Source organism: Chlorocebus sabaeus, chromosome 1, assembly GCF_047675955.1.
Source record: "Chlorocebus sabaeus isolate Y175 chromosome 1, mChlSab1.0.hap1, whole genome shotgun sequence".
Classification (NCBI taxonomy): Eukaryota; Metazoa; Chordata; class Mammalia; order Primates; family Cercopithecidae; genus Chlorocebus; species Chlorocebus sabaeus.
Window position 1 is genome coordinate 11,678,227 of NC_132904.1, and position 13,306 is coordinate 11,691,532.

The following is a 13,306-nucleotide window of genomic DNA, read 5'->3' on the forward strand; positions in this document are numbered from 1 at the left end:
TAGTAGAGACGGGGTTTTGCCATACTGGCCAGGATGGTCTCAATCTCCTGACCTCATGATCTGCCCTCCTCGGCCTCCCAAAGTGCTGGGATTACAGGCATGAGCCACCGCGCCTGGCCCCAGTGTTGTTTAAGTAAGAAAGCTAGCCCAGCTTTTCATAATCCAGTTTAAAATGTGTCTATCTGTAGGACACCACTAACTGGGTGCCCTGATGCCTTCCCAGGTTGAACAGGGAAGAGGCGGGCAGGCGGATAAGTAAAATCAAGGATTTGGGGTTCAGATATAACTTCCCATCTCTGGGCTACATGGACTGTGTGAGCTTGGAAAAGTCATTTAATCTTTTTAAGTCTCAGTAAATGAAGACTACACTTTCTTTACGTGAAAGTCATTAGAATTAAATAATAGTATGCATGTAAAACCCTCAGCAGTGCTGAGATGATCCCATTAACATGAACCAGTCAGTCAGTCTCATTGCTCTCCAAATAAGGCACTTTAGAGTCATTTTCACTTCCCTTCTAGTTTTATCCTTCAAATCTTCTTTTTTTCATCCCACACACCACAAACACAGTCATAGCTACCCACTTCTTTCCGTCTGCCCTTGATAGACAACACCTAATCTCATTTCTTCTCAGCTTCTGTCTCCTTGGTAAGAAGTGTAAGGAGATAGTATATACACCTGCTTGTATAATGCACAGTCCTCTCTTCTCAAGAGGAGAAGACGCTGTCAGTTGTTTTGCCCTTATGCAAACACAAGTGAAACTTGTATTTCATTGTGTTCACTTTGAGAACGGCATCCAGGAATGGAACTCAAGGGCTCCTGCTCGTGACCGATGGTCTATTGCAAGTGTTCAGAGATTCCACGCTCTACGTGAAATGGCGCCACCTTAAGGCTCAAACCTTATTGCTGGTGTTCAATCTGAGAAAAACTCATCAGACATCTCCCACTACAGGTTAGGCTTTGATAATTAAAAGAATAAAATGGGCCTAGCACGATGGCTCACACCTGTCATCCCAACACTTTGGGAGGCCGAGGCGGGTGGATCACCGAGGTCAGGAGTTCGAGACCAGCCTGACTAACATGGTGAAACCCTGTCTCTACTAAAAATACAAAAATTAGCTGGGCCTGGTGGCACGCACTTGTAATCCCAGCTACTTGGGAGGCTGAGGCAGGAGAATCGCTTGAACCTGGGAGACGGAGGTTGCAGCGATCCGAGATCGCACCACTGCACTCCAGCCTGGGTGACAAAGCCAGACCCCGCCTCAAAAAAAAAAAAGAAAGCGAAGGAAGGAAGGAAGGAAGGAGGGAGGGAGGGAGGGAGGGGGGAGGGGGGAGGGAGGGGGGAGGGGGGAGGGAGGGAGGGAGGGAGGGAGGGAAGGAGGGAGGGAGGGAGGGAAGGAAGGAAGGAAGGAAGGAAGGAAGGAAGGAAGGAAGGAAGGAAGGAAGGAAGGAAAACTAGCCACCTAAACCAACCTACACATTCAGATGAGGCTTTTTGGAGGACATGATGAAGAGAGAAATAAAGTATCTAGGCTGAAGGAGCGGTCCAACCTCCAGCTACCTGGTGTAGAGTCAGTGCAGACGAAGACCTGATGGGAACTCAGCAGAGTGGACTCCTAGGAAGAGGGTGAGAACTGCAACCAGGTGAATCAAGACTAGGGAAACTGCTTCTGATTTTGCACAGGGGATAAGATCCAGCCCCTGGGGGGGCGGTGAATAACAACAACTACACATCATGTAAGTGCCCTGGGAACCCCTTAGTGCAAGGGGAGCTATAATCCTACCAGAACACTCTGGATTTATACATGTGTCCACACAAGACCTTCCTTGTGGATTAAGACATTATAACAGCAATTTGAGAAAGAAGGTGGCTCAGGGGACATTAACCCACACAGCACAGACAGGAAATCCTGAGCGGTTTATCATTTGGTCAGTAAGAAGCCATGAGAAAGTCATGAAAGTCTAGAATCAGTGGCTTGCTCACCAGCTGTGAAGGAGACAATCATGAAGTAGGGATCAATAATTAGTCATTATCAGAGATCAATAATTAGTAATTTGACAGAGATTTACCAGGGAAGAACCAAAACTCCCCACCTCTGAAAGGTAGCTGCGGGAATATGTCTAAAGATCTGTGTCTAAAGATTACTGTGTCTAAAGATCCTCCTGGCTCCTTTTAGCCACATTTGACATATTAATCATCTTCTTACATACAAACGTACACTTGAATGACCCCTCTAGAGTCATTTAAGGGCAGGCTAGGGCCATTTTTAGTATGCTGAAGAACAGAGCACTCTCCCAGGCTGAGGGATTGTGGATGGTCCCAGAGACCAGTGGTCCAGGAAGTGGAAATTCCTCACCCATGACACTTACTTTCCTCCCAGGATTGGAGGATAAAAGAGGAGAACAAGAAAAATATGGAGAAAATATGAAGAAAAAACAAAAGAATGTGGCAATTCTTGTTCCCAATTTTGAAGCAACTTCATATATGCCTTAAAACAAAGAAGACAACATAAAACTATAAAAATGTATCAAAAACCCCACAATAAGGCTTTTCTGATTACTAGGGGAAATGGCAGTTTTAACCAAGGTCAGAAATTACCCTGAAAATGAAAGGGATATTGGTGTGGTTTGGATATGGTTGCTGAGATCCCACCACTGCACTCCAGCCTGGGCAACAGAGTGAGACCCTGTCTTCAACAACAACAAAAAGTGTAATCCTTTTTATTTAACTTGGACTTGATGAAACTCTAAGAATTCTTGTGTTGATGTTCATGAGGGATAATTGTCTTCTTTTCTTGCAATGTCTGATTTGGGGACCAAAGCAATGCTGGCCTCAGAGACAGAACTGAGTATTCTTTCCTCTTATATTTCATGTGAGCGGTTGTGTAGAATTAGTATTATTTCCTTAAACATGTGGCAACATTTACCACTAAACCTACCTATGTCTACCGTTTTCTTTGTGATAACACGTTTCATAGGGCTATGTAGGTTTTCCATTTCTTCCTAAGTAAACTAGTTTGTATCTTTTAAGGAATCTGCATTACTTTCATCTAAACTGTCAAATGTATTCCTAGAAGTTGTTCATAATAGTGTCTTACTGTTTTAATATCTGTAGAATCTGTAGTGAAGCTACCTAATTTCTGACATTGGTAATCTATCTTTTCTTCAGATCAGTCTAAACAGAATTTTCTTCAGCTTCTCAAAGAACTAGCTTTTGGTTAATTTTCTATATTTTCTCTTTCTAATGTCTGATTTCTGCTCTACTTGCATGATTTCCCCTTCTCTGTGTACACTTTTAATTTGCTCTTTTTTTTTTTTCCTAGTTTCTTAAAGTAGAAGCTGGGGTCACTGATTTGAGACCTTTTTTCTAACACAGGCATTGAGCCCTATAAATTCCCCTCAGTACTGCTTTACTTGCATCACGGGATACAAAGTTGACACAAAAGTCAACTGTATTTCTATACATCAGCAATGAACAAGTGGAAACCAAAAATCAGAAAAACAATACCATTTACAACAGCTCCAAGAAAATAAATAGTTATAAATCTCAGAAAATATGTACAGGATCTGCATGCTGAAACTATAAAATGCTGAAGAAAGAAACTAAACATGCAAATAAATGGAGACACACGTCATGTTCACAGATTAAAAGACGATCATAAATATGTTCATTCTCCCCAAACTTATCTATAGATTTAATGCAATTCCAATCAAAATCCCAGCAGGACTTTTGTAGATAAGCTAACCCTAAAATTTAAATGGAAAAGTAACACTGATACAATAGTCAAAATAATTTTAAAAGAAAAATAAAATTGGAAGAATTATATTACCAGATTTTAATACTTATTACAAAGCTATAGTCATCTTGATTTATGTGGTATTGGCAAAAGGAGAGATGTACAGATCAATGGGAGAAAACAAAAAGTCTAGAAATAGACCCATACCAATATGGCTAACTCCTGGCAAAGATATAAAAGAAATTCAGCAGAGAAAGGATAGTCTTTCCAACAAATGGTGCTGGAACAATTAGACATCCATCCATATGCTCCTAAACACAAACAAAAAACGTAAACTTCATACTTAAAAAAAAGTTAACTCAAAATAGATCATAAATCTAAATGTAACATGTAAAATAAAAAACATTTAGAAGAAAACAAAGGAGAATTAGCACCTAGGACTAGACAATGGTTTCTTAGACATGACAAAAAAACACACTCTATTTTTAAAATTTAATTAATTGGACTTCATCAAATTAAAATTTTTGTTCTGTGAAAAGCACTGGTAAGTAAACAAAAAGCTGGGCTAGGCATGGCAGCTCATGCCTACAATCTCAGCACTTTGGGAGGCCAAGGCAGAAGGATCGCTTCAGACCAGGAGTTTCAGACCAGCTTGGCCAATGTAGCAAGACCTCATCTCTAAAAAAAAAAAAAAAGTTTTTTTTTAAAGACAAGCTACAGATTGGGAGAAAATACTGCAAAGCATGTATCTGACAACATATTTGTATTCATAATATGTAAAGATTCTTAAACCCAACGGTAACATAACAATCCAATTTTAAGATGAACAAAAGATTTGAAGACTCTTCACCAAAGATATACAGATGACAGAAATGTACATGAAAAGATGTTCAACCATCAGCCATTAGGGAAATTCAAATGAAAGCCATGATTAGATATCCGTACACACCTATTTGCATGGCTAAAATAAGAAACAGACAATACCAAGTGTTGATAAATATGCAGACCAATTGCAATTACCTTTCTGCTGAATAATAACTTTTTCTTAAACACACTATATAAAGATGCTTTAAGTGATATTTTGATATTGTGGTTTTAGACAGACACACTCGCCAGTTTACTCAGTACAAGTGTCTAGTCAGAGAATATCGGGAAAAAATTTGAACTGCACAACATATTTGAACAAACCATAAAACACTTTTCTTGGCATGGGTAGAAACTTCCAGACTTCTATCTATTGTGTTCACTATTTCCTCATTTTTAAAAGTATTCTTGGATTTAGGCTTTATTTTGTCCTTAAGCAGAACTTCTGTAACAGTTCAAATAGTAAACATTTTCAGCTTTGCATGGATGGGCCTCTGCTACACAACTTAACACTGCCCTCAGAGCAGAGCAACTGGAGACAACAGGTAAAGAAATGGGCATTTCCATTGCTTGTGTTTCGATAAAACTTTAAAGAACCGACTGTGGCTGGATTTGGCCCAGAGGCCATAGTTTGGCAACCCCGGGCTAGAGTAGCAGATGTATGCATTCTGAAGGCAGCAGCAGGCAGCTCACAGGCAGGACCACAGCCGGCTTTCATCGGCGCTAAGCATTTAATTGGCAGCTGCCTGGTTTTGCTGGGGAAATATCTCGCTGCTTGCAAGCACTGGTCCCAAGGTGGGCTCAAGGGATACCCCTTTTCTACTCAGACCTCATGCTTCACCAGCACACAGATGTTCTCAGGTCCATTTGTACCTGTGCAGCAAGGGTGGAGCCTGGGGAATAGAGAGGGTAGGGGACTAAGTGGCAGGGCTGTGTCAAGACACAGGTCTTTCCCAGTGAGCAAGTTTCCCGTTACAAACAGGGAGCACCCCAAAAAACAGGGAGGAGCTCCACCTGCCCCATCGTGACAGTAACTGAAATGTTCCTCAGGGGTTATCCAGGCAGTGGAACCACCCACTGCAGCAGCATCTCCGAGGGCGGGCGTCTGCACCCGGTGATCCTGAGGCACACCGCAGGTGATGGAACAGTACCTTGGTCCCACAGGCCACCGGTGGCCCAAGACACACAGCTACAGGGCCAGGGCTGAGGCACCCAGTCTTCACGGTATCAACAGCAGGCTTGAAGGAATATACTTTATTAATCTACCTCCCAAATACTAAAATGCCAAAGACTAAAACGCTAACATTCAGCTAAATTAAAACAACTATTTACAGAGCACTGTCTGCAGGTCATGTGGGGCTGGGCCCAGTTCTTCCCCACCCACCCACCCAGCCCATCCTCCAAACAGGCCTGGGGCCACCTGCCACCTGCAGCAGAAACACCCAGCACAGAGGACGTTTATATACACCTGGCCGAGCCCTCCACAATGGCATGCCAAGAAGGAGGTGGACAGACCAAGACAGAGACCGACAGACAGATAGATAGACATAGACAGGAGGTGAGGCTGCTAAGAAAGACGCAGGCCAGCCTCAGTGCTTCTTCAGGCTGTAGGCCAGGCTGCTGGGGACCCTGGCGCCCTGCAGAGGCGGTGAGTTCCAGACAGCAGAGCTGGTGCGCTTGTGATAACGGGGCTTGCTCTTCTTGAAGATATCCTCCAAGTCCAGCGGGAGAATGGCTCCAAAGAGCTCCAGAAGGTTCGGCGGGTGGTAGTACTGGTGAATGATGGCCTGGCTGAGCGGGGTGCCTACAGGAGACAACAGACCAGACACTGCCTTGGGGCTCTCCATGAACCTCCCCATCCCCTGCTCCCTAAAGAGCCCTTTCACCCTCTCCAACCTCCCTACAGAGAGCTCTGTCACCCTCTTCAGCCCTGCCCCTGCCTGTACCACCATCAAACCCAGAGAACACCCTTGCGTCACATCCTTCCTACCGTCCTCTGGCAACTTAACCTGTGCAAAGTCCTCGAGAGCTTGCATGAGCCAGGTACTCCTTGAACCTGTCCCAACCACCACCTGGGAGGCATGTTCTGTATTCTCCCATTCAGCAGATTTGCCTAAAGGCATACAGCTAACAATGGCAGAGCCTACGTGTGAAGACAAGCCAAGCTCGAGAGCTTAAGCATAGGATGCCATCCTCGACCACCCTGGCCAGCTGCTTCTCATAGACCCCATAGGCCCTGGCGCAGTGCTGAGGGGCCGCTGGGCAGTGGATGTGGGAGCGCACAGTCCTGACAACGGGGCTGAGGAAGACCCAGGGGATCAGGAGGCCAGACATGCACCAACACTTGCTCAGCACCAGGTGCGGCTCTAAGGGCCAGCCGTAAGCTCACTCATGTCACTCTCAATACAACTCCTCAGCTGGGTCTTGTCATCGCCCCCCTTTCACAGATGAAGAAACTATTTAAGTAAGCTGTTCAAAGTCACCTCCGATTAGGTGGCTTTGCAAGCGATCTGGCTTCTGCTCACTGCCATCTCCCAAACAACTTGACACTAGTAGTTAAGAGGCTTAAAGCACATGCCAGTTACGGTAGGGTTCAGATGAGGTGAAACTCACAAAAACAAGTTTCTGCAGAGTGCCCACCAGCTATGGGATTCCAGGCCCTTCCCTGACTTCCAGCTCAGCAAACACTGCAAGGCACCCATGGTACCCACTGGCCCTATCCACTCTGGCAGCACCCACTGCTAGCACCTACCCTGCTCACTCAAGCTGGCCTTGCACTCAGGCCTGAGGCACTGCAGTCACGCTCACCTATGTTCTTGTTTAATGCTGGGGCCTGTAAACTCCAGGTCAGATCCTACTCAAGTGCCTCACGCACTCCTCAGGGCCTTTCCTGCCTCCCCCAGCTGGCCAGAGGCCCCAGGCTCCAGCTTGGTGTTCTGCCTAAACCCGTTCCCATTCTAGCTCTGTCCCTGCCCCAGGTGGCTTACTTGGGTCCAAGTCTCTTCAGCCTGGCTGGATGTGACTCTAAGGAGGGGCCCAGTCCAAGTCAGGACACGCAGCAGCATATGCTGTGCCCGAGGCCAGCGCAATTTCATATATTTTTTTGAGAACAAAGGAACCCAACTTCATAGGTCTTGTCCTCAGGAAAGCACAATGACCACAGGGTGCCCCACTCTCCCCCGGGCACATGCATGCCCAAGGCCAGAGCCTCAAGCCGCCAACTCAAGCACTCAGCAGCCTCCCAACACCATAGCAGCCAACCCACTACTTCCAGGGCCCTCAAGGTGAGGACCAGGAAGGGCCTGAGTCTACCAGGGAGCTGTGGGCTTTGCTTACCTCGGGCCCAGTTGGGGATGGGCTTCCGGGGATGGGCCTCATCATCGGTGGAGTCGTCGCTATTCAGATCCATCCCGTAGTTATCTGGGTTGATCTTGGGAGGGGCCCTGCGCCCTTGTGGAGTCATCTGATATGAGGTACAAGCTGGAGACTGGAAAAACAAACATGGCCATCAGCTCCCTCCGCGGCATTCCGGTCTCTCACCACCGAGGAGCACTGGGGCACTGCTCACCTCCTCCCATTTCATAGGAGAAACAAAAGGTGCAGGATCACTTTTTTTTTTTTTCTTTTTTTGAGACAGAATCTCACTGTCCCCCAGACTGGAGTGCAGTGGTGTGATCTCGGCTCACTGCAACCTCCACCTCCCAGGTTCAAGAGATTCTCATGCCTCAGCTTTCCCAAGTAGATGGATTACAGGTGTGTATCACCACACCCGGCTACTTTTTTGTATGTTTAGTAAGGGACTGGGTTTCACTATGTTGACCAGGCTGGTGTCGAACTCATGACCTCAAGTAATCCACCGGCCTTGGCCTTCCAATATGCTGGGATTACAGGCAAGAACCACTGCACCAGGCCTAGTTTTAATTTTAAAAAGTCACAGAACACACACTACTCTGTGTCCCCTTTTTTCATGCTAAGGTGTATTGCAAACTTTCTTCCAGGCCAGTGTGTCTAGAATCCTCCTGGGAACCGATCAGGAGACTCCAGGATTTGCAACTTAACCATCCATCGTTGACAGACACCATACTAACTTCCACGTTTTCCGCATCTTAACTGTGCTGCAATGAAAACATTATGTTTTGTTTGGTAACAGCACTGAAATGAAAATAGATCAAATGCTCATCAAGAGGAGCCGGCTGAATTCCAGCACAATGAAGGTACACGGCCCTCAAAACTAAGCAATTTACCTGTGCTGAAACAGACAGATGTCTACAATATGCCTAGCAAAAAAAAAACTGTAGGGGTGAGGGGGCTGGAAATCAAGCCACCAAATGGTACGTGACCATTTTAAATATGTGTGTATATGGGTGAAAAAGAGAGAGAATATCTGTGTGTGTTAAAAGGGTTACATATGCAAAAATCTACAAGGATATACAATGGGCTTAGTAGAGTTTTCCTGAGGGTCCCTTTTCTTAAAACTTTATACTCTTTTATAAGGTTTAGCTCCTTTTTATCCCTCACCTCAACAAATTCTACTTTTAGAATAACAAAGAATACAAAAAATAGTGAAAACAATTGGGTCAAGTGTATCTGTCCTTTTCCTTAGCGGCCTAACGTAGCCTGTGCCTCCAGCTACTGGGAAGAGAATAATCAGACTGGGCCCCTCGGCCCAAGAGCCTCTCCACTGGGGCCCAGGCTGCACCTGCACGTCCACAGTCACGTTCAGGGCCTTGCTGACCCCTGCTGCCTCCTTGGCTTTCTTCTCTTGCTCCTCCTGCAGCTGCCGCTCAGCCAGACGCTGCTGCTCTTCCTGGAACCAGGCGGCAATGGGGTGTTAGGGAGCTGTGCAGGTGCCCTTCCCTCCCCTCCCTTTCCTTCCCCTCCCTAGGCAGCCCCTGCCGCGGGAGTCTAGACCAGCCCACAGCTCAGGGCAGACCCCAGGGGAGCCCGCAACCCAGCTCCCCTCACCTTCTTCTTCTTCTCCTCCAGTTCCCTCTGCAGCCGCTCCTTCTGCAGCCGCAGGGCCTTCTCCCGCTCCTGCAGCTCCCTGAGGACCCAGCAAGAGCCTGTCAGGACAGGAAGTGGAGCCCCAGCCCAAGCCCTGTTCCCATCCCTGCTGGGGAAGCCAGCCCAGCCAGCAGGACACACCTTAGACGGTGGGATTGCCGAATGGGCAACCAGCTTAGAGCCAAGAGCTGCGCTTTTGCCCCGGAGGCTAGAAGTGTGCACACCTGAGGGTGCAGGGAACACAAGCTGAAGCCCAACATTTGGCCCCCACTTTTCCTTGTAACTTAGGTCTCTGAGCCTCATAACACTTTTATACAATGGAGACCAGAACACACTTCCTCCAGGGTCAACACAAGAATCAAATGGGATGATCCACAATACCCCTAATTATCCTAACCGTCAGGGCAGACACCGGCTCCAAGCATGAACAAGCATGAACAAGCATGAACAAGCATGAACAAGCATGAACAAGGGGCTGTGGATGAGTTCTGGAGTCACCGCCACAACACACTGGCTCACGACTTTGAACACGTCATTTAACCTCTCTGGACCTGCCTCTCCCTGTGTGAAGTGGAGCTGCTGGCTCCCACGCCACCATGGGCTTCAGTTGAGGACTAAACAAGGAAACAAGTGTAAAGCATGCAGCTGGGGTAACCCACCAAAGCTGCCGACACTGTGACTATCACACCGCCACCCTCAAAGCCCCCTGCCCTGCCCAGCACCCTGCAATTCTCAACCACGTTAGCTGTACCCTACGCCTTCCCAGACTCTGACCAGAGGACCACGGACAGCTGTGTCCCCATCAAGCAGCCCTGACGCAGTGCAGCCCTCTGGCTGTGACTTCTCACTTCTCTGATAAGCCTGAAGCCACCCACAAAGATGGACACGGAAAAAAAGTGCTGCCCGGTGTTTCCCAGGAGGTAGAGAGGGAGAGGAAACAGCTACGGGGCCTGCGTGTCTCACACACACGAGCCTTGTGCTCTACTGCGCGCACAGACGCAGGATCCCACGTATCTCCCGACCAACAGTGAGTGTGTCTTTTCCTCCTTGGCATCCCCACGACTCCCAGAACAACCAGGCTCAGGGCAGGCCCTGGACAAATGCCCGTAAAACTAAACATGTCTGTTGTACAGAGACCACTGCATCTGCACAGCTGGAAGATCTCAGGGCTCCTGGGTCCACGGTTCCCAAGACAGGAGAATAGTCTGAAAATATCTGAGTTATCGTCCTCATTAGGGGAGACACATTTAGTGGGGACAGGGGCCAAGGATGCCAAACACCTGCAATGTAACACAAAGATCTCTCCTGCCCAAAATGCCCATGGTGGCCCTGCTGAGAAGTATCAGCTCATCCTCTGAGCACCACACCTGCCAGTTACAAAAAGACACCAAAGAGGTCAGCACACGCAGCTGGACGCAGAACCAAGCCAAGCCCTAAGCAAGCCCAGCCATCACTCCTTGGATCGCCCATAGCCAATGGGAGTGTATTCCGGTGGACCACTAGCTGTAGGCCCCTGGGTTTGGTACCAAGGAAAGCACCTGCAAACCCTCGCATGCAGGTGGGGCTGTGTCCAGGCAAGGGCCACACCGTCTCTCTTCCACACACACGGAGGGCAGGCAGATGGGCCAGCAGGTCCCTCACCTCTCGGCCTGGAGCCGCTCCTGCTCCCGCCGACGCTCCTGCTCTGCCAGCTGCCGCTCCTGCTCGCGCCGCTCCTGCTCGCGCCGCTCCTGCTCGCGCCGCTCCTGCTCCCGCTGCTCCGCCAGCCGCTTAGCCTCGGCCGCCTTCCGCAGCCGCTCCTGCTCCTCCTCCTTCTTCTTCTGCAGCAGCTCTTGGTGCCGCCGCTCTTCCTCCTCCTGAAACGGAGAGCAAGGTCGGGTGCTGTGGCTGGGCCAGGGCCAGAGGCAGGATAGCAGCCCCACTCGCCCGAAGCCCAGGTGCCCCTCCTATCAGCCACCAGCACGGACAACACAGGAATGGTGCCGTGGGACATCCCGAGCAAGGCTCTGCCAGAACCACCAGCAGCAGCCTGAAAAGGCATCTCGTGACAGCCGCTGCTGCTGTAGATTTAGCAGAAAGGAACCTCGGAGCCAAACGCGCCAGCTGTGAAACAACGGGCAAGCATTGAAAGCCCCTGGCCCGTCTCCTCGTCTATAAAATGGAGACCGCAGTTATTCCTACACTTCATGGGGTTGCTGGATTTATAGGCACAACACACTTAGAACAGTGCCTAGCACACAGTAAATACCTGACCTTGGTGACTAGTCACATAAGCCCTAATGATGGATTTGCCTTCTCTAGAGTCCTAAGACTGACTGGGACGAGCTGGGCCCTTACTCTTCTAGGCAGAACAGTGAGGGAATGGACCATAACAGCAATTGCATAGAACTCTCAGCAGGCGTCAGACCCTACTGAGCATTTTAGACATGAACACATTTAACCCTCACCGTTACTTGAAGGCATGGAAGCAGAGAGGTCAAGCAGCCTGCACAAGGTCGCACAGCTAATAAATGGCAGAGTTGAGATAGGCAGTCTGGCTCCAAGTATGAGCACTTAACCCTCAAACTACTGCTGCTACAGAAGATGAGAGGCAGGTTCTGGTCACCATCCCCACCCTGGAGGCTTCTGGGAAACCTCCTTCTTGGCGTGAAGCAACAAGATGGTCTGGGTCAACCCCACAAGGCGGGGTGCACCCAATAGGGCCCCATGGTGCTGAGACGGTGCCCACCCCGCCCACCTCCTCCCTGAGGCCCACCTGCGCTCGCACCTGCTGCAGCCACCTGAGCCTACGCGCCTCCTCCTCCTGTTTCCTGCGCGCCTCCACCTCCTCCATCTTCTTGGCCGCCGCCTTTTTCTTGGCCTTCTCCTCCGCCAGCCGCTCCTCCTTGGCCTGCAGAGCCCACCCACACGTGCCCATTGGAGCACCCACATCCAATCCTGCAGAGTGGGGCCCAGAACTCTGCGTGACAGGCCCCACCTGCCCCTGCACACCTGGCTTGTTCCCACCGCCCAGGGAGAGGACACCAGAAGCCGGTCCTGCCTGAGTGTCAGATCCGACTCACAAAGGGCTGCCAGGGAAGCCCTCGGCTGAGCTCAGAGTGGACTCCAGGGCCTGTGGGGCACGCAGGAGTTGGGTACAGGGCTACAGTGACAAATCAGCAATTTCCTGAGGGGTTCAGTCCTAATCCTTGGGCTAAGTCTGAATTGCCTGGGTCCCCCAGAGCCCAGGCTCCCACCTTCTCAGTCTTCTCGTCAATCTGAGCAAACTTCTGCTCAATCTGCTTCTTCTTCTCTTCCTTCATCTGCTCCACCCGCTCGCGGGCCTGCAGCACCTTGCGGAGGCGTTCCTCACGCTTCCTGCGGGACACAGGACAGTCAGGGGGAGGCCCGCCAAGGCTGGGGCAGACCACGGTCCAGGGAGCCAGGCCACTTACAGCTTCACCTCCTCCAGCCGCCGCCGCTTGTCCTCCTCCACCTTCTGCCTGCGCAGCTGCTCGGCCTCCTCCTTCCGCCGCAGGTTCTCCAGGCGCTGCCGCTCCTTCTCCTGGGGTGGCAGGGAGCGAGGGAGATGGGACATGAGCAAGGACAACCCCCCATCCAGCCCCAAAAGCTGCCCACAGTCCCCAGCAGCTTGCGGCCACGTGGGTGGCAGCATCAGAATGCTTCTTAGGCAGAGGTATCCCCAACGTGGCCCCAACAGCAC

General features: G+C 49.5%; 1 protein-coding gene across 4 annotated transcripts in view; it reads right to left on the bottom strand.

The window, feature by feature from the left end:
- Nucleotides 1-3,432: 3,432 nt before the first annotated feature.
- Nucleotides 3,433-13,306, bottom strand: part of INCENP (inner centromere protein) — a 30,440-nt gene continuing 20,566 nt past the window's right edge. For 2 of the 4 annotated variants that reach the window (XM_037999207.2, XM_037999205.2), the window contains 8 exons: nucleotides 13,038-13,147; nucleotides 12,840-12,960; nucleotides 12,371-12,493; nucleotides 11,245-11,459; nucleotides 9,565-9,643; nucleotides 9,299-9,406; nucleotides 7,936-8,086; nucleotides 3,433-6,403 (listed from right to left, as the gene is read on the bottom strand). In XM_037999207.2, the coding sequence (XP_037855135.2) occupies nucleotides 6,189-6,403; nucleotides 7,936-8,086; nucleotides 9,299-9,406; nucleotides 9,565-9,643; nucleotides 11,245-11,459; nucleotides 12,371-12,493; nucleotides 12,840-12,960; nucleotides 13,038-13,147 (1,122 nt within the window). In that variant the 3' untranslated portion in view covers nucleotides 3,433-6,188. Of the gene's footprint in view, nucleotides 6,404-7,935; nucleotides 8,087-9,298; nucleotides 9,407-9,564; nucleotides 9,644-11,244; nucleotides 11,460-12,358; nucleotides 12,494-12,839; nucleotides 12,961-13,037; nucleotides 13,148-13,306 lie in introns of all 4 variants that reach the window. The other 2 variants (XM_037999206.2, XM_037999204.2) reach the window with 1 other exon arrangement.